The sequence below is a fragment of the Amblyraja radiata genome, chromosome X (assembly GCF_010909765.2).
Source record: "Amblyraja radiata isolate CabotCenter1 chromosome X, sAmbRad1.1.pri, whole genome shotgun sequence".
Taxonomy (NCBI): Eukaryota; Metazoa; Chordata; class Chondrichthyes; order Rajiformes; family Rajidae; genus Amblyraja; species Amblyraja radiata.
This window is the reverse complement of record NC_045999.1, coordinates 10,234,991-10,259,414: the sequence shown is the minus strand read 5'-3', so window position 1 is coordinate 10,259,414 and position 24,424 is coordinate 10,234,991. Positions and strand designations below refer to the sequence as shown.

Here is a 24,424-nt window from a genome sequence, read left to right as displayed (position 1 = left end):
AAATGCAGTTTTGCGTCAGTCCGTAGTAGTAGTAGTGCATATAGAAATTTAAAAAAAAGAAGATACAGAATAATCAAAAATACAGAATAATTAAACAATGGGGACGGAGGGACCGGAGAAATCTATCGGTGGGACTCCGAGTTCAGCAATGTGATGGTATAATTGTAGAAGCTGTTCCTCATCCTGCTGGTACGAGACCTGAGGCTCCTGTACCGTCTCCCTGATGGGAGGAGGGCAAACAGTCCATGGTTGGGGTGGGAGGGGTCTTTAATGATCTTCCCAGCCCGTCTCAGACACCGTTTTCGGTGGAGGGCATCCATGGCAGGGAGCGGGGCACCGATGATGTGCTGCGCGGTTTTCACCACCCGTTGCAGTGCCTTCCTGTCCGCAACAGTGCAGCTGCTGTACCATACCGTGAAGCAGGTGGTCAGGATGCTCTCCGGTCCCTGGAGAGCATCAAGGAGCTGGTCCGCCACCTGGTCATCCTGGAGGGAACTTCTGATGGTGGTCTTCAGCCGGCTGAAGCCTCGCTCAGCCTCAGCTGAACTTACCGTTATGGTAAGGACGAGGTCAAGAGTGCAGATGCTGGGTAGCTCTTCTGGTGTGGGACTTCAGGAACACCATGTATCGCAACAACCCTTTCAGCAACATGGCTGTTACTTGGCACTACACTGGAGCATTAAGGGGAGCTACAATGCCCAAATTTGGGGGTGGGTTTCTGATGAACAAGTGGGGAAGGACTGGTAAGCGGGAGACAGAGGCAGAAAGAGCAGAGGCAAAGACAGAGACAGGTACATGGATAGGACAGGTTTGGAGGGATTATGGACCAAACACAGGCAGGTGGCTTTGCAGTTTCTCTTCCCCTCCCGTGGGGTGAGGGATTTAAGGGTCTGTCCCACTTGGGCGACATTTTCAGCGACAGCCTGAAAAGAGGTGGTCGTGTCGTGACCCATGTAGCGGCGCGCGGTGTCTCCCTGTAGCCCCAGGATTTTGGATAGTTCAAAATCCAGGGGTGACATTGGGTGCCTCATCATGGCGTGCGCCCTGTCACACGCTGACGTATGCTGTCCTGCAGGTGATGCCCGGTTAGTTTTAGGGTTGGGGTTAGGGACCACAGATGGGCTGTAAAATATTCTTCCTTCAATGCACGGATTTTAAACATTAATATATTAAAATTAATACAATAAAATCAATTATGCAAATGAAAAGATGTCTGAATCGTTCAGTTTTATTTTGTATTGGTACGCTTCCAGATCCAAATCACCGTCTCTAAAGTTTCACAGGGATGGATTCAGTGAGTGTAGACTGAACTCCCCTCTCCCCTCCCGCCCCCATCCCTCCTTCTCCACTCCCTCCCTATCCTTCTCCCTCCCCCCTCCCCCCCCCTTCTTCCCTTCCCCCCCCCTCCCCCTTCCCTTCTTCCTCTCTTCTCCCCTCTCCAACTCTTCCCCTTCTCCACTACACCCCCCACATCCCATTCCCCCTCCCTTCTTCAACTCCCCCACACCACACTTTTCTTTATTGTGTTGTTGCGTTGAATGTGCGTACACAAGCTTGCAGAAAGTAAGCATTTCATTGTTCTGGTCCCAAGTCACATGACAAATAAGCACTCCATGAGCCTCCATGATCTTTTCTGGACCCAGTGTTATTTCTTGTTTTCTGTGAGAATTATACTGAATTAGCAGAAGACAGATCCACGGGAGGGGAAGCAAAAATGAATCATCTCCTCGGTACGTCTGGATGAACATGGTGGCGAGAGGCAATTTATACCAAAGCGCTTCTATCATCTTCGATTTATACCTCAACCCAAAGAGCTAGTGCTTTGCGACATTCGACGGTGATTTTTATTTCGCTGGGCAAACGTCTGGTCGGCCGGTTAACGGCAGGAATTGAATGTTGGGTGTAGTCGCTGGTTGGCCATCGGCTTGAGCCGGCAGTGGGCAACGTGAGGTGAGACGGAGCGGGAGCGGCGGGACGTCCGGGGGGTGTGAGGGTGGAGGAGGGATGAGGGGGGGAGGGGATGAGGGGGGGAGGGGATGAAGGGAGGAGGGATGAGGGATGAAGAGAGATGAAGGAAGGGGGGAGGAAGGGGGGAGGGATGAGGGGTAGGAGGAGAGGCGATGAGGGGGGGAAGGACGGAGGAGGGGGGGAGGGGATGAAGGGGGGGAGGGATGAGGGGGGGGAGGGGATGAAGGGGGGGAGGGATGAGGGGGGGAGGAGGAGAGGCGATGAGGGGGGAAGGACGGAGGAGGGAGGGGGGTGAGGAGGAGGAGGAGGAGGGATGAGGGGGGGGAGGAGACCGGCCCCTGGCGAATGTGTGTGTGGAGGAAGGGTGGGTGGGGGATGGGATGGGAAAGGGGGTAGGGTGAGGGGGACATGGGGGTGAGAAAGAGGAGGATGGTGGGGAAAAGGGGAGGGAGGTGGAGGAGGGGGGAAGAGGGTAGGGAGAAAGGTGGGAAAACAGAGGAGGAGGAGGGACGCAGTAGAGGGTGAGGGTAATTGGAGGAATGGGAGGAAAGTGTAGGGAGGGAGAGGATAGAATGAGGGAGGGAATGAGGTGTAGGGCAGGGGAAATGGAGGCCTAGAGTTCTTTACCCAGATGATACCAAATGAATGAAATCGTTGATCTGTTTTACCTCCTCACAGTGCAGTTGGAAGTTACTTGTTTAAGAAGGAACTGCAGATGCTGAAAAATCGAAGGTAGACAAAAGTGCTGGAGAAACTCGTCCCGAAACGTTGCCTATTTCCTTCGCTCCATAGATGCTGCTGCACCCGCTGAGTTTCTCCAGCACTTTTGTCTACCAGTTGGAAGTTACTAGTCTGGGATAAAATCCCAAAGCTCCAATTCAGTTTCCAGACAAGGGGCAGTGTGTTCCCTGACTGGGTTCGTTGACGGCCCAGCTGGCAGTGCCTAGAGCTGGGGTCTGGGGCATCCCATGGAATGGTGACGCCATCACCTCACTGTCCCCCCTCACACCCCTTTCTCCTCTTCAACGTTTCACCCCTTTTAAAATATGAATGAGATTTATCTTGCCCACTCCAAACCCCAAAACGTTCGTTGAAATGCTCAGCAGGTTGGGCAGCATCTGAGAAAACAAAGACAAAGTAAATTTTTTTTAGTCTGAGACCCTTCAACAACTTTCTAAATTTTGTCAGAGGCTCTGGGACCCGATAGGTTGACTCTAATTCTCTATCCACAGTGGCTGCCCAACCTGCTGAGTGTTGCCAGCAGATCAGTTTTTATTTCAGTTTCCCAACATCTGCAATTTGTTTTCTTGATTTTCATTCCCTAAATATTTGGATTTGTTTGGGTGCGGTAATTTGCATTTAGAAAGGTTTGCATTCTGAAAGCACCTTCTGAGTGTGCCAAAGTACTTTGGAGCAGTGGAGAACCTTTGAGAAGTATGCACTGCAGTGGGACCGCAAGTTTATCACCATAAGCCAGTCTGAAGAAGGGTCCCAACCTTTTTCTCCAGAGATGCTGCCTGACCCGCTGAGTTACTCCAGCATTTTGTGGCTACCTTCAGTGTAAACCAGCACTTGCAGTTCCTTTCTACACACCACAAGCTGCTGCCAACATCAGCAAGCAACCTGGTGATATAATCTATACATTGCTGTTGAATGAGGGATGTTCTCGGTCGGGTTACTGGGGAGAATTGTTCTTGAGCAAGGTGCCATGTGAGTTGTTTCTATTGCAGGCCGTGCTATGGAGGAACTAAGCCAGGTGTTGTCAGCCAGCTTTACCGTCTCTCAGGACCCCAACAGCATCGCTGCTCCACACCCTCGCCTTGCCCAGTACAAGGCCAAATACAATGCACTAGAGCAAACAGAACGCAGGCGGAAACTTCTGGAAAACCAAAAATCGTAAGTCAGAAAGAAAAGTCAATAAGATAAATGTCAGCATTTAGAGGCTAACTTAACACATACTTTTGTAAATTGTATAAAAATCAAAAATTTCTGGATTGATATTTTAAGAATAATTTCTGAAGTTTTCAATACTAAATTGGATCCCGACTCAAAACTAATAATACTTGGAATATCAGAACAAAGTTTAACTCTCACAACAAGCCAAAGAAACGTTCTCGACTACAGTATAATAACTGGGAAAAAAATAATATTAAAATTTTGGAAAGGCCCTATAACCCCTACAATTAAAATGTGGATTGTGGAAATGCCGGAGACCCTATACCTGGAAAGAATCAGACTTGTCTTAATGGACAAACAAGAACTTTTTGTTAGAATATGGTCTCCATTCATTGACTATTTGAAGGGGTAGATCGGTTCAGCACGGGAACCTAACTGAAGCTTGAACTCAGGATTAGATGAAAAGTTATACTTTATAATTTACGAACCTATCTCCAATGATGTATTATTAGTAAATCATTCCATTCTTTTTTTAACTTGACATTTGTGGTTTTTTTTCTCTTTCTTTCTTACTCTCTTATCTATAAAAAAAACTAGAAGCAGAATCAATCCACAATTGATAATATTAATAATGTACGACTGATATACATGAAATGTTTTTAATCATAATATGTGTTTGCTTCTAATAAAAATATTATTAAAAAAAAAAAAGAAAGAAAAGTCACACGTCTTTAGCACTTTGTTTTGAGTCCCACTTCCAATGATGGCTTATCTCCTCTTCAGGACCTTGTTCCCTTGTCATTGGGACGATGTGTTGAAAGTACCTCTTTGCTTTCATTTCTTGAGATGGGAATGTACAGACTAACTTTGCACACCTTATTTGTGGTGAAACCAAAATGCATTAAATGGCCTTTAATAAAATCTGACAATGTACTCTTTACCCACATGTGATTTTTTTCTGAAATTGTGGAGTACAGAGGCAAATAAATAAATGATGGGTCCTTGTCTCTAAACTAAACTAAACTTTATCGTTGCCCATTGTTATACCCCTTTGCGTTGCCTCTTCCTTCCATCATATTTCTTCTGGACCTTTGCTCTCACTGACCCTTTATTCTTTGCTTCTCTCCTTTTCTTTGCTTATTAAATGGCAGAGCAAGCACAAAAGATAAACTGCTTACTCCTGTTTCTTATGTTGCATATTTAAAATCTGTCATCTCCAACCTTTCTCTGTTTCAATGAAAACCTTTTGGTCTGAGATGTTAACCCTGGCAGTCTGTTGATGACTTCCAGTATTCTCTATGTTTATTATAAAGGCACTTGAATCTACCTTCACCTTCTGCCCAGTATCTATTCCTCCATTAAATCACATGCCCTGGTTATTGCAGAACCATCCTATCACCAACTAGAGAGTGGTCCTGATCTACCTCTTTGAGCACCCTGGGGCTGTCTAATCGGATGTTACTGGGCTATATCATGCACTAAACATTATCCCTTTATCTTGTATAAGAAAGAACTGCAGATGCTGGTAAAATCGAAGGTAGACCCAAAATGCTGGAGTAACTTGGATTAGGCAGCATCTCCAGCTAAGTTACTCCAGTATTTTGTGTCTACCTTCGATTTTACCAACATCTACAGTTCTTTCTTACACACCCCTTTATCTTGTATCTGTACACTGTGGGCGGCTTGATTGGAGTCATGTATAGTCTTTCCATTGACAGGATAGCATGCAATAAAAATGTTTTTTGCTGTAACTCGGTATACATAACAATAAATAAACTAAGCTAAAACTAAACACAAGAAACTACTTTTGCCAGAATCTTGAGCAAAACACCAAATGTTGGAGAAACTCAGCTGGTCAGGCAGCATCTGTGGAGGAAATGGATAGGCAATGTTTTGGTCAGGATGCTTCCCGAGTGCTGACAAAGGGCCCCGACCCAAAACGTCATCCATTCATCCGTCCATGTCTTCTATTGATACTGCCTGACCTGCTGAGTTACTCCAGCACTTTATTCTCTGGTCATTGTCCTTCTGTGCAAAAATGACAGTTTAATTTGTTTTAGGAGCCAAATTAGGCCATTCGGCCCATCAAGTCTACCCCGCCATTCGATCATGGCTGATCTATCTTTCCCTCTCAAACCCCATCTCCTGCTTTCTCCCCATAACCCCTGACTCCATCCTAAAAATATCAATTTTCGATGTCGCATCACTGGTTATACAAAAATGGCATTTTGGTCTGTCCTAATATATTTGACTTGATGAATGCAAGTCCTTTCTCCGTTGTGTTGTATTTACGCTTTTCACTGCAGCGACGTCGTACTCATTCATTCTTTTCTGGATTAAAGGCAGCGGCTGAATTACGTTAATCACGCCAGACGCCTGGCTGAAGATGACTGGACGGGAGGAGAGGACAGCGAGGAGGAGTCCAAGGAGAAGGAGGAAATGGAAGTAGAGGTGGCAAAGAAGAAACTGCCCAAACGTTATGCAAACCAGGTGAGAAATTGTTCCGATGCAGGTCCACCATCAATTTTCAAGCATGTATTCAAGAGAGAGTTAGATATAGCTCTTAGGGCTAACGGAATCAAGGCATATGGGAAACGGGGTACTTACTGATTTTGGATGATGACATTGAATGGCTCGAAGGGCCGAATGGCCTAGTCTTGCACCTATTTTCTATGTTTCCAGCAGCTCATTTAATCCGGACAAAATTATGAGAACGCATTTGAAACCCCACGGAAGTCCTCCTGAAAATATGGCGCCTAGACCGGGTGAGGCAGGCGATTTCGACCGCATCGTGACTCAGTGCCAATCGGCGGGTTGAATTTGCCGACTTGCGGCCGGGGCTCTGGAACTCCGGCCCAGCCGGAGCCGGTAGATCCGCTCCCATGGCCAACTTCTGCAGCCAACTTTGCGGGCCGTTATCTCGATGGCCTAGGCGGACCCTTCCGGTATCATTCGACTCATCACAGATGCTGTGACCTCTGTTGGTCTGGCAAAACGAACAATCCAGAAAGGCTCTGGATCCGAGGAAGATGGAAAATCGGTGCTGGACCTATAGTCACTTTTCAACTGTGTTTGCCAAGGAAAAGGGTGCAGGTACCAGCAACATCGTGTGGATGTGGACAATAGTGGAATTGCCACAATATTCCCATTCACAATCCCTTTGCTGATCTCTGTACGTCCATGTTAACTGCAAAGATGAACAGTATAACAGGTATTTTAAAAAGAGAATGGAAAGAGTGCAGAATATGGTGTTGCAGCTGCAGAGAAAGTGAAGATTTTTTTAAAAAGTGCAAGGCTGCAAAGAGGTAGACTGGAAGATGGTGAATACATCCATAGATTATGAGAGGTCCATTCAGGAGTGTGATAACAGCGGGGAATAAGGTGTTCTTGAATCCAATGGTACGTGATTTCGAGCTTTTTGTATCTTCTTCCCGACGGAAGAGGGGAGACGGGTGTGTGGCAGCATGAAGCAGAGTCGGCTGGGTGGACTGGGCTCCTTCGGCACTTCACTGACTTTTCTAGGGCAGAGCAGTTGCCAAACCAGACTATGATCCATCCCATTAAGATGATTTCTAAGGTGCATCTGTAGAAATTGGGAAGAGTCATTGGGGACATGCCGAATTTCTGTGGAGGTCGAGATGTGAACGTGTTTTCTTGGTTGTAGCATCAATGTATTTGGATGAATATTAATTATTGGTGATGCCTCGGAGCCTGAAGCTCTGAAAACCTCCTCTTCAGCACCATTGATGATCACGTGGCACATGCACCATCCCACTTCCTTAACCAGATGAACCAGCTCCTCCCTTTAGTAAGGGAGATGTTCTTTTCTTGACACCATGTTACTAAGCTCTCTATCTCCCTTCTCTCCTCCATCTTGTTACTATTTAAGATCCAATTGCCAGGAATTAAGACCAGTCATTGCAGTCCCTTATTTCTACATTTCGCTGCTCCACAGCAAAATCTCCTCGGGTGTAGTTTGAGACGTGTACTTGTCCTCACACACGTCCTCGTACGTGTACTTTGAAGGCGTTCTCCTCTCTCTGACTGGAGTCCTGTGAGACCCTCTCCCACTGCTACCCCTCTCTGATACCTGTTGCTCAAGTCTGAAGAAGGGTCTCGACCAGAAACGTCACCTATCCGTGTTCTCCAGAGATGTCGCCTGACCCAGCTGAGTTACTCCAGCATTTTGTGTCGTCTTTTGCCAGAAACTAAAACCCTTCACCTCCCCCCTCGACTCCATTCAAGGACCCAAGCAGTCGTTCCAGGTGCGACAAAGGTTCATCTGTATCTCCTCCAACCTCATCTACTGCATCCGCTGCTCTAGATGTCAGCTGATTTACATCGGGGAGACTAAGCGTAGGTTGGGCGATCGTTTCGCCGAACACCTCCGCTCAGTCCGCAATAACCTACCTGAACTCCCGGTGGCTCAGCACTTCAACTCCCCCTCCCATTCCCAATCCGACCTCTCTGTCCTGGGCCTCCTCCATTGCCAGAGTGAGCAACAGCGGAAATTGGAGGAACAGCACCTCATATTCCGTCTGGGGACCTTGCGTCCGGATGCCATTAACATTGAATTCTCCCAATTTTGCTAGCCCTTGCTGTCTCCTCCCCTTCCTTAACCCTCTAGCTGTCTCCTCCCATCCGCCCGCCCTCGGGCTCCTCCTCCTCCTCCCCTTTTCCCTCCTTCTCCCCCCCCCACCCCCCATCAGTCTGAAGAAGGGTTTCGGCCCGAAACGTCGCCTATTTCCTTCGCTCCATAGATGCTGCTGCACCCGCTGAGTTTCCCCAGCAATTTTGTGTACCTACTAAAATAAGGACATTTGGTGGCTGCAGTGCTGCTTCCCGACTGCAGGTGGCAGTGTAGTGTCATGGCCACTGCCATTTGATGGAAACATTGGAGAGACCAAAATAAGGATCAGACTTAATATTCTGGGGCTCCAATGTTTGATTGGTTCTTTGCTCAAAGCCTGATGTGCATATCAATTATTTGTTGGCCACAGTCTTTTTAAAATAGTGTTTTTCTTTTCTGTCCCAAGTAGCCTGTTTCTACATGAAACAGGAGCATTCAGCCCATCGAGTCTGCACTGTCATTCGATCATGGCTGATCTATTTGTTTCCCCCCTCAATCCCATTCTCGCGCCTTTTCCATAGAACATTTGACATCCTTACTAATCCTATCACTCTCCGCTTTAAAAATACACAATGGCCTCCACAGTCGTCTGTGGCAATGAATTTCACAGATTCACCACCGTCTGGCTGAGGAAACTCCTCCTCATCTCCATTCTAAAGGTACATCCTTTTATTCTGAAGCTGTGCCCTCTGGTCCTAGACTCTGGAAACATCCTTTCCATGTCCACTCTATCTAGGCCTTCATTAGGTAATCTCACCACCTGGGCCAACTTCACAGTTTGGTGTGACTTCCAGTTCATCCACTGTGCTAGGTTTTTACACCAAAGATCCCAGAGAAAACCCACGCAGTCACAGGGAGAACGTACAAACTCCATACGGACCGCACCTGTAGCCAGGATCGAACACGGATCTCCGGTGCTGCAAGGCAGCAACTCTACTGCTGTGCCACTGTGCTGTTTGTCAGACGAGGATCCCAGACTGGGTTGAAGAGAGCATGGAATTCACACCAGTGTCACTGATACGGGGATGGAGGTGAACGATGTTAGTATGTGTGTCAATAGATCAATGGGGAGAAGGTAGGAGAATGGGGTCGAGAGGGAAAATTAGATCAGCCTTGATCAAATGGCCTAGAAGACTCGATGGGCTGAAAGGCCTAATTCTGCTCCTATGTCTTTTGGTCTTATGAACAGGTGCGTGCCACGTCGTGTACGGTATCTAGGCTTGTGGGATCTTGGTGTGCGGTGTTTGTCCATGTTGGGGTTTATAAACACCTGCCCCTGGCCACCCTATAGAGGAGATGACGGGGGGGGGGGTTTGAAGGAGACAAGTGGCTGTGCTTTGTTTGCCGCCTGTCTAGTCCCGTCACCGTGCAACCACCATTCCCCACACCCCTCCACGTCAGCAGCAGGATTGCTTTACCTTGCACAACCATGCAACCGCAACACACCGGTAAATGTATATGGAGGAACTGCAGATCGAAGATAGACACAAAATGCCAGAGTAACTCCGCGGGGACAGCCAGCATCTCTGGAGTGAAGGAATGGGTGACGTTTCGGGGCGGGGCCCTAGAGGGTCAAGTCAAGTCAAGTCACTTTTATTTCTATAGCACATTTAAAAAACAACTCTCGTTGACCAAAGTGCTTTACATTGGTGGAGGTACTAACGTTATACAACATTGGTTCATAGATTAAGTACATACATAAATACATACATATAGCCCTCACTCAGAGGACGTCAAGAAAGGCTTGAGAGTAAAGATGAGTTTTAAGTCTCGAATTAAAAGAGTCGATGGAGGGGGCAGTCCTGATGGGAAGAGGGATGCTGTTCCATAGTCTAGGAGCTGCAACCGCAAAGGCACGGTCGCCCCTGCGCTTATGCCTAGACCGCGGGATGTTCAGTAACCCCAAGTCGGCCGATCTGAGGGACCTGGAGGTGGTGTGGTGGGTAAGCAGACTTTTGATGCAGGGTGGGGGTAAGCCCGTTAAGGGCTTTGTAAACATAAAGAAGGATCTTGAAATGTATTCGGAACCGCACAGGGAGCCAGTGGAGAGAGGCCAGAATCGGGGTGATGTGGTCCCTTTTTCGGGTGCCCGTCAGGAGTCTCGCTGCGGCGTTTTGGACCAGTTGCAGGCGTGACAGGGAAGATTGGCTGATGCCAGTGTAAAGGGAGTTGCAGTAATCGAGGCGGGAGGAGATAAATGTGTGGATGATCCTTTCGAGATCATCAGACTGGAGGAATTATTTTATTTTAGGGTCACCCATTCCTTCTCTCCAGCGATGCTGCCTGTCCCACTGACTTACTCCAGCATTTTGTGTCTATGCACGGGTAAATAACGGCTCGGTTGATAAAGTGCTTGGCCCTGTTTGCAAGCATTTAATCTTTCTGTAAAACTGACTGTTTTGGGAATCCGGGAGTTGCGAAGAAAGCACAAAGTAAACATTTCCTGTAAATGGTCTGAGGGAAAGGACACCAGTGATCCTTTGATTGGTCCCTGTTCCTTTTATTGCCGCACATTGCTGTGACTCATTGCTGTCCAAGGAAAGACAAACAGACTGCTGTTGGGGCTAACTGTTGCGGGGTGTTTATCGCAGCCTTTGATCCATCTTGCGTTGGGTACTTGATGCCGGTGGGTGAAAGGATTCCCAACACTAATAATAACTGGAGAATGTTTCGTATTGTAATCCCAGAGATACAGCAGGAAACAGGCCCTTCAGCCCAACTATCAACTGCTTATTTAAGTTAATTTAATGTAAGTAGGTAAGCTTGGAGTTGACCTAGATCGTGGTTACTTCAGCAAGGCCGGCATGTGCCAGACTTTGGACTTTCCTTTGTAGGTGTTGCCATAATATGGTGACCGTGCATTTGTGGATCGTGCAAACGAATGTCACTGTGGTGGGCATACGTGACAGTAAAGAGCCATTGAACTAACCCTACATTAGTTGTTCTCCCCATTTTCCCCATCAACTCCCCCCAGGTTCTCCCACTCACTCACTCACTCACTCACACACCAGCGGCGATTTACAGCAGCCACGTAATCTGACGTCTTTGGGAAGTGGGAGGAAACCGGGGCAGCCAGAGTAAGCTCAATGCAGTCACTTGGATCGAGCAAACTCCACACAGACAGCACCCGAGGTCAGGATCAGACCCGGGTCTCTGGTGCTGTGAGGCAGCAACTCTACCATACAAGGGCGACACAGTGGCATAGCTGGTGGAGCTCCTGCCTTACAGTGCCAGGGACCTTGGCTCGATCCCTGTCTATAGGTGCTGTCTGTACGTTCTCCCTGTGGCCATATGGATTTTTCTCCGGGTGCTCTGGTTTCCTCCCATAATCCAAAGACGCGTAGGCTTGTAGGTTAATTTGCCTCTGTGAATTGTCCCCAGTGTGTAGGATGCGAAAGTGAGATAACGTTGAACTGATGTACACTGCCCAGTCCATCACCGGCTCTGACATCCCCACCATCGAAGGGATTTATCGAAGGGATTTAAAGGCAGCCAACATCATCAGAGACCCGCAACACCCTGGCCTCACACTCATTTCACCACTGTCATCGGGAAGAAGGAGCAGGAGCCTGAAAACTGTAACGTCCAGGCTCAGGAACAGCTTCTTCCTTACAGCCATCAGACTATTAAACACAACAACCTCATATAAGCTCTGAACTACAATAGACTATTATTATTATTTTTGTACTATTTTGTTTGTTTTTTGAGTATGTGGGTATATACATAAATATATTGTGAGTATGCGTGTATATATACACACACTGAACTTTTCATTTCTCTCTCGTTTATCATATCTTACTATGTTTACATATTCTGTTGTGCTACAGCAAGTAAGAATTTCATTATTCTATCTGGGACATATGACAATAAAACACTCTTGACTCGTGTATGGGTGACGGCCAGTATGGACTCGGTGGGCCGAAGGGCCTGTTTCCATGTTGTATCTCCAAAAAAAACGTAAACTAATCTGTGCCACTGTGCTGTCCAAGACAGAGGGCACTGTATTCATGCCCTGGTGAGAGAGTTGCCAGCTTGACACTGTCTTGTTCTCTGTGCTGCAGCTGATGCTGTCTGAATGGCTGGTGGACGTGCCATCTGACCTGGCTGAAGAGTGGCGCCTGGTGGTCTGTCCCGTCGGCAAGCGCATTCTCATTATCGCTTCCAAAGTAAGTGCTGACCTTCTCCCCGCCCCGCAGAGTTGTTCCACCCGCACCTTCGTCCCGCTGCAGCGCTGCACTCCTGTCATGGGAGGGATGGAGCGAATGGGGTGTGAGGAATAGAGGAATGTTGTTATTGTACCGTCTCAAATACCTCCTCTGGCGGCTCGTTCCATATGCCCACTATGTGAAAGAATTGGCCCTCGGGTTCCTTTTAAATCTACCCCCTCACACCTTAAGCCTATGTCATTTAGCTCTTGATCCCCCTACTCTGGGTAAATGACTGTGCATTCACCCTATCTAGTCCAATATAATACTCCCAGTGCATTCATCCAATCTATTCCGATAAAAGACTCTGTGCGTTCATCCTATCTAGTCATTGAGCTTGGAAACAGGCCATTCAGCCCATCACATCCAACCGCAGGGATACATGGGAATGGAGTGGATAGGGGAACTGAACTGAGCCTCTCCCCCCACTCAGCTAGTTTTGGTCCTCAAGTGGGAAGGGGGAACTCTGGTTATTGCCGCTATAGGTTAACAATGGTTTAGGTCCATTCATGGGAGGCAGGGCACCTGAGTGGCACCTGAACCCCCGTCTCAGTGGGGCGTTTATGGTGATATCTGGGAAGTGGGGTCACGTTCAATACTTGAACACGAGGGTTGAGAGTAAATCCTATTGAGTTATTGATGATGTTTCTGGACTCTGCTTTGGACAGGGGAGCACAGCAGCGTACACGCGCGGTGGATATTGCGTGAACAGGTTTCCGTCATTCCTTCCCGGTGGAAACCGGCACAACTCGGCCATTGGCAAAGGTAACCACGCTTCAATCAGCTTTGATCAACTCTCTCCAGGGTTGTAGAAATATCCAACAACACCGTGGGCAGCACGGTGACTCAGCGGTAGAGTTGTTGCCTCACAGCGCCAGAGACCCGGGTTCAATCCTGACCACGGGTACCGTCTGTACAGAGCTTGCATGTTCTCCCCGTGACCTGCGTGGGCTTTCTCCAGGTGCTCCAGTTTCCTCCCACACTCTAAAGACATACAGGTTTCTATGTTAATAGGCTTAATTGTGCCCAGTGTGCAACATAGTGCTAGTGTACGGGGATCGCTGGCCATCGCAGACTCGATGGGACGAGGGGCTTGTTTCCGCGCTGTATCTCTAAACTAAACTAAACTAAACATGCTCGATGAGGACCTGCAGTTGTAAATCTGGCATTCTACCGTAATTTTAGGCGACCTGCTGCGACTCTGACGGGGGCCAGCAAGTCGCCGAAAAAATTGCGTTAGTGGGAGAGGCCCTTTACAGCGCCAGAGACCCGTGTTCGATCCTGACCACGGGTGCTGCCTGCACAGAGTTTGTACGTTCTCCCCGTGACCTGCGTGGGCTTTCTCCGGGTGCTCCAGTTTCCTCCTACACTCCAAAGACGTACAGGTTTATAGATTTAATTGGCCTCTGTAAAATAGTAAATTGTCCCTAGTGTGCAGGACAGTGGTAGGGTACAGGGATCGCTGGTCGGTGCAGACTCGGTGGGCTGAAGGGCCTGTTTCTGTGCTGTATCTCTAAACTAAACTAAACTAAAGATGTGACTACTTGAACCTCTTCGCATCTTAAATACATTTTACTTTAGTTAAGTTAGAAAAATAAACTGATGTGGGTCCTGATGATTAGATTTCATAGTTTGAGATTCATGAACATCCTGGATTGTTGGAATTGTTTGAAGGGACTACTACTTGATTGGTTTGACTGTCTTCCTGCATTTCATTGCTCTAATTCCTGCTCCTCCCTGCAGACTACACCATATTGGACTGCATTTTCAGTGAAGTGAACAGAACATTCTTTGTCTTGGATGTGATGTGTTGGAGAGGCCATCCAGTCTATGACTGTCAGGTCTGTATGAAGGCACTGAGCTTCAAGCCTTTCATTAGCTCCATGTGGTCTCAATGTAAGAAGTATCCTTTTTTTCAGAATGGCATCCATTATCAATTGGAAATCCTCAGAATTTGATTCAATGCTGCTATTATTGTCACGGGCGAAGTGCAGACACACAGTGAAATTCTCTTCTTACAAACAGTCCGGTAGAGTATTGCCAGACCCAAGCACATCCCCGATTAGCAAGTGTACAGAAATAGCCCACCGATCTCGCATGAGAGAGATGCCATGTTTTGGCGCCATTTTAAAAGCCCAGTCCACGCTCTAGTTGTGATAAGCGTTGCCCATTCCAGGCAAGCCCCACTCTGGGAACGGAGGGAGATGAATCACATGCAGGCAGACGAGAATAGCTTATCTTGCCATCATGTCGGGCAGGGACATTGTGGGCCCAGTGGCCTGTTCCTATGTTTTAATGTAAAAAGGCTAAAATTAAAAACAGAAGTGCTTGCAAATGAGTTTAGATGTTAGCATCAATTGCAAGCTTGTCGCAGTTAATAAAAGGCCACGACTCTTGTGTTGGAAGAACATGTTGTGAGAGAGCAGCGTAGGAGACAATCCAAAAAGATTTGACAGGGCAGATCTGTGGATATTGGAGATGCCATCAAGTTCTCATGACGCTATTCCACAAGAAGCAGTGGAATGATCTCAGTTTTCTGACCAATATTCCTTTATCAGCAATAGAAACATTGCTTTTGTTATTTTGCAACCAGGACCTAACTTCAGTAATTTGGAATCTGCTGCTGATGGACTAGTGTGATATGTAAATGCTAATGATTCAGCTTCTTAAGTGGATTAATAAATGATCGTAAATGTATTTTTGTTTTATTCTGTTTTAAAAATAGACAGAATTCAGATTTTTTTGGCTTCAGTCAAAATTGCAAGAGGAAGGTCCGAAGCTGTCGGAGATAGTGACCCGGAATCCAGTGAGTTCACGTTCTTGACGAGCAACCTTTACATTTATATTCTGGGTGCATGGTTCATTTACTTGTGCAGTTCTCAGAAACAAAATACAGTGAGTTATTGGAGACGCAAGGAACTGTAGATGCTGGAATCCTGAGCATAACACAAAGTGCTGGAGTAGCTCAGTGGGCCAGGCAGCATCTATTGGGGAGAGGGGGGAATGGACAGATGACATTGTGAGTCAGGAGCCTATTTCAGACATCCTGACCCAAAACGTCGACTATCCCTTCCCTCCAGAAATACTGCCTGGCACAGCACTTTGTGTTTTACTAAAGTGAGTTATTTCCAAGCACAATATTATACTCCACAATCTCCTTTCAACACTGTCCCTGGCCTTCGATCTAGCCAAGAATAATGGCTTGGTTTGGTTTATTGTTGTCGGGTCTACAGAGATACAGTGGAAGGCTTCTGTTTGCTCGGTATCCATTCAAATCAAATCATTCCATACATAAGTCTGAAGAAGGATCTCAACCCGAAATGTCACCCATTCTTCTCTCCAGAGATGCTGCCTGTCGAGTTGAGTTACTCCAGCATTTTGTGTCTGTCTTTATGAGTACAATCAAGCTGTGCACAAGTGCGACAGGTAGTTTCAAGAGAAAAATACCAGAGTGCAGAATATTGCATGACAGCACGTATCACACTCTCATTGTAAAACAACATTGTCTGCACTCTAATTCACAATTCCACAATGGTAAAGGTTCTGTCATCTTGGCCCTAACTACTTTATTTATTTGCACCACCATGGTGGTAGGCTTCAGAAATAATCACGTTAAGGAACCACAGGTTAACTTCATAGAAACATAGAAAATAGGTGCAGGAGTAGAGGCCATTCGGCCCTTCGAGCCTGCACCGCCATTCAATATGATCATGGCTGATCATCCAACTCAGTATCCTGTACCTGCCTTCTCTCCATACCCCCTTATCCCTTTAGCCACAAGGGCCTCCCTCTTAAATATAGCCAATGAACTGGCCTCAACTACCTTCTGTGGCAGAGAATTCCACAGATTCATGATATAACCGTGTTCGAGTGAGATATAACTTTGTAAGTTATAGGAGCAGAATTAGGCCATTCAGCCCATCAATTCTAGTCCGCCATTCAATCATGGCTGAGCTATCTTTCCCTCTCAACCCCATTCTCCTGTCTTCTCCCCATAACCCCTGACACCCGTACTAATCAAGAATCTATCAATCTCTGCCTTAAAAATATCCATTGACTTGTCCTCCACAGCCGTCTGTGGCAATGAAGTCCACAGATTCTCCCGCCTTTATGTGTTTGAAGCCCAGATCCATTGAGAAAGTGTTGTGCGACCTTGTGACCAGGCTTCCTGTACCTTGAGGGTGTCATTATTCCTCAGTTGTGGCATCCTCAGTGAGTATGGTCAAAGGTCCCGACCCAAAACGTCGTCTGTCCATTCCCTCCACAGATGATGCCTGACCTGCTGTGTTCTTCCAGCACTTTGTGTTTTGCACATTATTCCAGAGTCCAACACTTGCCAAACACACACATAATTACAACACGACTTCCTACCGTTGTGTTCCATCTGCCTCGCGACAAAGGCTAATGCACTGTTTGCCTTTAGTTTAGTTCAGAGATACAGCGTGGAAACAGGCCCTTCGTCCTGCTGAGTATGCACTGACCAGCGATTCCCGCACACTAACGCTATCCTACACACACTAGGGACAATTTAGAATTATACAAAGCCAATTAACTTACAAACCTGTACGTCTTTGAAGTGTGGTAGGGAACCGGAGCACCCGGGGAAAACCCGCGTGGTCACGGGGAGAACGTACATACTCCTTACAGAGAGCACCCGTAGTCGGGATCGAACCCGGGTATCTGACGCTGTAAGGCAGCAACTCTACCGCAGCGCCACCGTGCTGCCTGTAACTGGTGGTGCCTAGCGAGTAACTGCAGGAAGCCTGAAACTTGCAGCTGAAATGCCGCCTGTTTAAACTCGCTTTGCCGAAATAAGCTAAGACTTTGGCCTGTCTTCCCATAGAGCCAGGCCCAAAGAGAACACTTAGAACATGATCCCCGGTACAGCTAGAGTAAACACTCGGATATGGAACCAGGCCACACAGCTTGGGCTTAAAGTGGCCACAATAAATTACATTTAAAATCTGTTGTGATCCTCGTCGTCCCTCGCCTCGTGTTTCCCCCACTTGTTAGATCCCCAGTTATTATTTCACCTGGAGAAAAATATTCCTGATGATGGGGGAAGTCGGGAACCAGGGGTCAGGTCGCAGCTTAAGAATAAGGGGTAGGTAATTTAGGACTGAGACGAGGAAAAGCTTTTTCACCCAGAGAGTTGTGAACCTGTGGAATTCTCTGCCACAGAAGGCAGTGGAGGACAATTCACTGGATGTATTCAAGAGAGAGTTGGATATATCTCTTGAGGCTAACGGAATCAAAGGATATGGGGAGAAAGAAGGGACGGGGTACTGATTTTGGAAGATCAGCCATGATCATATTGGCTGATCATCCAAAATACTTAAGATTTAAGGTACACAAAAATGCTGGAGAAACTCAGCGGGTGCAGCAGCATCTATGGAGCGAAGGAAATAGGCGACGTTTCGGGCCTATTTAAGATTTATCCTGACCTGCAGGGAATTCCTCTGTTGCCCTGTTGCCAAATGGCCTACTCCTGCACCTGTTTTCTATGTTTCTACTTTAAAAAACACAAAGAGGTTTCTTTCTAGTTTGCATGTGAGCCTAAAATGTACAAAACAATGAGGTGCATGGATAGAGTGAACACCTAACTAGCTAACTAACTAACTAACTTTTTCCCCAGAGTAGAGGATTCTAAAACTTGAGGGCATGGGCTCACAGCGAGAGAGGAGAGAGTGAAGAGGGACCTCGGGGGAAGCCTTTTCGCTCCAAGGGTAGTCTGTATCTGGAATGAGTTGCCGGAGGAAGCTATAAATGCAGATGCAGACCAATTTCCATCCGGGGATGAATAAAGTTTTATTGTAACATCGTAACATTTAAAAGAAGGGTTTAGATGGCTAGGGGCCAAATGCAAGAAAATGGGTCTAGCCTGGCGTGCCAGTTTGGTTAGCATGGACACGGTGGGCCAAAGGGCCCCTTTCTTTGCTGTATAGCTCAGTCGATAAATCTTAAGCATTTTTACTTTTAATTCTGAGGGCAGCTGACAGTCACTGATGCTGTCTCTGATGAAACTCCACCCAGTCCTTCTACACTGACCGGTGTCACTCCCTGACCTGCGGGGAATTCCTCTGTTGCCCTGTTGCGGGATCGATCCTGTTGCCATTCCATCAGTAGACTTTCACTGACCTGCTTTCACAAGTTCACAGGTTATAGGAGTAGAATTAGGCCATTTGGCCCATCGAGTCTACTCCGCCATTCAATCATGGCTGATCTCTGCCTCCTAATCCCATTTTCCTGCCTTCTCCCCATAACCTTTGACACCCGTTCTAATCGTCTGTCTCTGCCTTAAACATATCCACTGACTTGGCCTCCACAGCCTTCTGTGGCAATGAGTTCCACAGATTAACTACCCTCTGACTAAAGAAGTTCCTCCTCACCTCCTTTCTAGAAGAGGGTCCTTTAATTCTGAGGCTACAACCTCCCACCCCTCCCACCAGTGGAAACATCCTCTCCACATCCACTCTATCTATGCCTTTCATTATTCTGTACGTTTCAATGAGGTCCTTCTGAACCCCAGCGAATGGAGGCCCAGTGCTGTCAAATGCTTTGAAGTTCTCCCAGAACCTGCGCTGACTTCAACTGATGATGTATCAAACTCTCTTTCTTGGGCCAAAGTGGTTGCTCTTAATCCTGGCATTTCAGAAATGTGGTGGAGAAACTTGAGTCCAGATTTTCCAGCCTGATTTGTAGAATTACTGCCGTTACGTCAGGCTTTTCTGCTAGTGTGTGGGCTGCACTTTTATACTTTCCCGCTGCTCTGCAAATTGCCCTTCAATGCACGAACTGGAGCACAAAGAGCCGCTGAGCCACTCCTGAATCATAGGAATGTTCCCACACAGGGACTGTTGCTGGAGAGGCTCCAAAGAATGTTTTCTCCAGACCTCTGCAACTCTCCTGCTGTTTCCCATTCATGATTTTCTGATGCTGATGCCCATTCACGGTTTTCCCCCCCCCCCCCCCCCCCCCACCCGTAGTCTCGATCTGTAATCCTACCCCTCACTATTCCTCGGGGGAACCGTACCAAAGCGACATTCTTCCGGGTCCTTGTTTAACGTTAAGGGCCTGTCCCACTTAGGAGACCTAAACAGCAACCTCTAGTGACCTTGCCCGCCACCCAAAAACAAATCAAGGTCGAGGTGACCTGCAACCTCCTACCACCTCCCACCCATATGTTGAAAATCTTCCTCGACTATGAAAAAAACCAGCTTCGACTAGACCTGCGACTAAAAAATTATTGATTTTTAAAACAGCAAAATTATTTTTAGTCGAGGCTGGTTTTAATCATGATGAAAAAATAGCAGCAACCTAGATGAAGCCTCGACCACGCGGAAACCACTTTCGACCATTAGGGAGAGTGACCAATACCTCCTGTGACCTCGTGGCAACCTTCGGTGGCGGACAAGGTCACCAGAGGTTGCTGTTTAGGTCTCCTAAGTGGGACAGGCCCTTAACCCTCCTACTTTTAAAACTGAAGTACTTCCCAACTCTAATCTGTAGTATCAAGTCATAGAGACTTGCAGCATGGAAACTGGCCCTTCAGCCCACATTGTCTGTGCTGTCGTTCAACTAATCCCACACTAATCCCATCTATTCTCACCAAATTCCCATCAATCCCCCCACATTCTATCACTCACCTACACACTTTACGTAAATATACCCCAGGTTGGGAACCCTTGCTTTAGACTTTGGGCACTGTCTGCATTTCACACTGCTTCTCATCTGACACCCGTTTGTCTCTGTTCCATCTTGGGGCTTTGTCCCCCCCCCCCCCCCCCCCCCCAAATCTCCTAATCAAACTCCCCTCACCACTATCCACCTATCACTTTGTCCAGCACCCACTTCTTGTCTGACTTTCTTCCCCCCCCCCACACCCTTTACTACAATCAGTCCGAAGAAAGGTCCTGACCCGACACGTCGCCTACCCAAAGATAGACACAAAGTGCTGGAGTAACTCAGCCGGTCTGGCAGCATCTCTGGAGAAAAAGGATAGGTGATGTTTCGGGTCAGGATCCTTCTTCACTCACTGGTCCTGACCCAAAACATCACCCATCCTTTTCCCCCAGAGTTGCTGCCTGACCCGCTGAGTTACTCCCGCACTTTGTGTCTATCTTTGGTATGAACCAGCATCTGCAGTTCCTTGTTTCTACATCCCCTCTCCATGTCCTCCACAGATGCTGCCCAACCTGCTGGGTTACTCCAGCACTCTGTGTTTTTGCTCAAGTTTCCAGTGTCTGCAGTTCCTTCCTTGTGTCTGAACTGAACGTTTTATCTGTGATTCTCCAATGCAGATCAGTGATAGTGTTCGGAGATGATTTTGTGGGAATATGTGAAACAATTCTTCACCGAGCTACTCATTCACTCGTCCTTTCAATGTCGGAACACCCTTTGCCGTTCTTTCACTTTCCCTCTGGTATCCCGCCTTAATCCCGAGCTTTGTTACTGATAAATGTGTATGTTGGCTATCTTCATCAGTGAATGTTAGGATTCAATGTTAGAATGTTAGAGGCCCCACCCCCATAAACTGTCTCCCTCGGATGGTCACGTCGCACATCGACCCGACACAGGCCTATATGCACTTTACTGTTTGACTGGTTTTATTTTTGTTTTTTTTATAAATCATGTTTCTCTGGGTATCTAAATGTTTAGTTGTTTAAGTTATGACATCAGGTGGAAGCTGCATACCGAATGTCGTTGCACCTCTGTGCAATGACAATAAAATATATTATTATTATTATACTAGATAACTAGTCCTAAATCAAGTTACGAATGTGCTTCCACCTTGTAGTGTTTGAGACTGTACTAATAAGCAGTGCGATTTCTACACTGTCACTTTTTTGTAGTTGCTGTTTTTTGCTTGTGAGCCAGCAATACTCTTCAAAAAGTGTGAAAGTGAATCTCCCTTCTGTTCACAGTTCAAGTTTGTGGGATTGTCAAATGTGCCGTGCACATCAGAAGCAATTTGCCAGGTGTTGGCTGCCGATTATCCTTTTGAGGTAACCATAGCCCCGCCTGTTTCGTTGATACCCCACAGCTGCCATGAATACTCTGCCAGCGTCATTGTTACTCAACCACCGTCATTGGTACTCCGCTGTTACTCTGCCCCTGGGAGCCGTTGTTACCCTGCTCTTACCCCATTAGCATAATTATTACCCTGCTGAAGTCCCGTCCCCCCCCCACTCCATTAGCATCATTATTACTCTCCCTGCATCATTGTTACTCCACCTTCATCGTTGGTACCCCGCTGTTACTCTGCCATTGTTACCCCGCTCTTACTTCATTAGCACTATTATTACTCTGCCGACATCAGTGTTACTCTAGGTTCGTCGTTACTCTGCCAGGTTCATTGTCACTCCTCAGCCTCCATCACTCCAGGGTAAACAAACCCAGCCTGTGTAACGTCTCCCATAACTAAAGGCCACCGATCCAAGTCACACGCTGGTGAATCTCCTTTGCACTCTCTACATTGCAGGCACATCCCTCCTATAGTGGGGAGGCCACAATTGCACATTATATATTCCAACCCTATCTTAACCAATGCGTTGTAAGCCTGCAACATGAAGTTGCAAATCTAATATTCTGATAAATCTTATAAACTGAGGGAGTGCAACGTAGGTTCACCAGGTTAATTCCAGGGATGGCGGGACTGACATATGATGAAAGAATGGGTCAACTGGGCTTGTATTCACTGGAATTTAGACGGATGAGAGGGGATCTAAAATGCTGAGTTCCCCCTGCTTCTAATGGCTGTGAACTTTTTTTAATATTCCCGACTCGAAACGTTGACTGCCCATTCCTTCCGCAGATGCTGTCTGACCCGCTAAGTTCTTCCAGCTCTTTGTGTTTTGCTTTGCTCCTTCCTGCAGGTGGATGGCCTGTTGTTCTACCACAGCCGGACACACTACACCCCAGGGAGCACGCCGCTGGTGGGCTGGCTGAAGCCGTACATGGTGGCCGACATTCTGGGGATGTCCGTCCCAGCTGGCCCTCTGACCTCGAAACCCGACTACGCCAACTCTCAGATGCAGCAGATCATCGAGCTGAAGAAGAACAAGGGCGGCGGGCAGGACGATGCCAACGTGGGCACGAAGGGGGCGTCGAGACCGGGCCGCTACGAACTGGAACATCTCTCCACCCCCGGAAAGACCAAGAGCACTCCCACCAAGATGGAATGTGCAAGCAAAAGCGAAAGCTAAGTGCCCTGTCTGTGTCAGGCAGGGTTCCCTCCCCTCGAAGCCTCTCTGTTTATATTGTGGAGCTGCTTGCAACGTGAGTTCTCCTTCACCCGGGGTTTCGATTTGAATGAGGATTGTTGGGAGGAACTGGCTGGGGCTGCTGAACGTGGCTGAAAGTAGCCTCGAGGGTCTGGAGAATCTCGAGCTGTTGCTGCTGCTGCTTCTGTATAAATATGGAGGGCTCTTCTTTGTGAGAGGGGAAGCAGAGTTTAAACTCACTGGGAATCCAAGGACAGTCACTGGACAGGCCACTTGAGAACATCATATTTGTGTCAGTACGTGTTTGTACCAAGTGGACACTTTCCCAAGAGTCTTGGATTCTACAGTTGTCTGTTTTTACACAGCAGGGGAGGAATTGGTAGCAGTGTGTGTTTTTATTAATTGAGTTAATTACATAAAAGTATTGGTAAGTCTGACCTGGGAGTGTGAAGTAGATACATAGATACTATATTATTACTTGTGACATGTTACATTGAGATCTTTGTTTTACATATCATACACAAGGTATGCAAAGAGTCACCATGTATAGGGCATTGTATGAGCATGATATTCCACACATCCCACTATAGGAACCTAGGTCAATTCTGTAATCATTTTAAGCTGAGGGTTCAAATTCAATATTTGGCTACCTGGGCTCCACCCGCATGTTTGATGCTTTAACAGTTGTTAGTGATCATTAAATGTAGCTGCAGTCCCTCCAGCAGTGTCTACTGTCCCTCTTTAGTCTCCTGGCCGCTCCCTCAGTTAAACGCAGGTTAGCGATGAACTCAAAGGCTCACTGGCATTGCCAAGGGATATTTGCTCCCAGTGACGTTGAATTTAACGCGGAACTTCTCTCCTTGAAATACCTTTGTAAATATGTGAACCCTCACCTCAATGGAAAGCCTGTTTTATTTTGGGCATTTCTCTCCCAGGCTAACGCTTTTTAACGCTTGATTTATAGCTTTGTGATATACTAAAGATGATTGAATGTGCTGCCTACCGGTCTTGTGACCTGCCTTTTAATAAATCAAACCGTTCTCATTGTCGGCCCTAGTGGACTCCATTGCGTGTGTGTGGACGTGTGTGTCTGTATGCCTGTGTGTGCTTGCAAGTGTGTGTCTGTGTGCTTGTGTGTGCACGGGCTTGTGTCTGTGTGTGCTTGTGCGAGTGTGTCTGTGCGCGCTGTGTACACTTGTGCCTGTGCGTGCTTATGGGTGTCCACACACGTGAGTGTACATGCACGCCCAATGCAATTACTTCCACAAACTGTATTTCAGAGCGCAACCATCATCTTTGTCTTCTGACTCCAAGGAATGATTGGAGACAAGGAGAGTGCCCGCGGGATTGTGGAATACGGTTTGCGGAAGTAATTGCATTGGGCGTGCATGTACACAACAGGTTGGACCAATACCTCTTTTTATTTCAAGGTTTCAAGGTCATTTTATTGTCACATGCACCAATTAAGGTAGAGGGAAATTCGAATTACCATACAGCCATAC

The 24,424-nt window shown here is 47.2% G+C and overlaps 1 protein-coding gene across 4 annotated transcripts; it reads left to right on the top strand.

The window, feature by feature from the left end:
* Positions 1-1,581: 1,581 nt before the first annotated feature.
* On the top strand, positions 1,582-23,971 carry snupn (snurportin 1). Of its 4 annotated transcripts, none has more exons than XM_033014957.1 (9): positions 1,582-1,837; positions 3,699-3,864; positions 6,207-6,354; positions 12,556-12,660; positions 13,368-13,464; positions 14,443-14,540; positions 15,425-15,505; positions 21,624-21,704; positions 22,514-23,971. In XM_033014957.1, exons 2-9 carry the CDS (start codon positions 3,707-3,709, stop codon positions 22,979-22,981), a joined length of 1,236 nt encoding a protein of 411 aa, XP_032870848.1. In that variant the 5' UTR covers positions 1,582-1,837; positions 3,699-3,706; the 3' UTR covers positions 22,982-23,971. The 4 variants fall into 4 exon arrangements, with proteins under 4 accessions (XP_032870848.1, XP_032870847.1, XP_032870849.1 ...); XM_033014956.1 differs by lacking the exon at positions 1,582-1,837 and adding an exon at positions 1,853-1,945; XM_033014958.1 differs by lacking the exon at positions 1,582-1,837 and adding an exon at positions 1,896-1,950 and having other exon boundaries at positions 22,575-23,971.
* Positions 23,972-24,424: the final 453 nt, after the last annotated feature.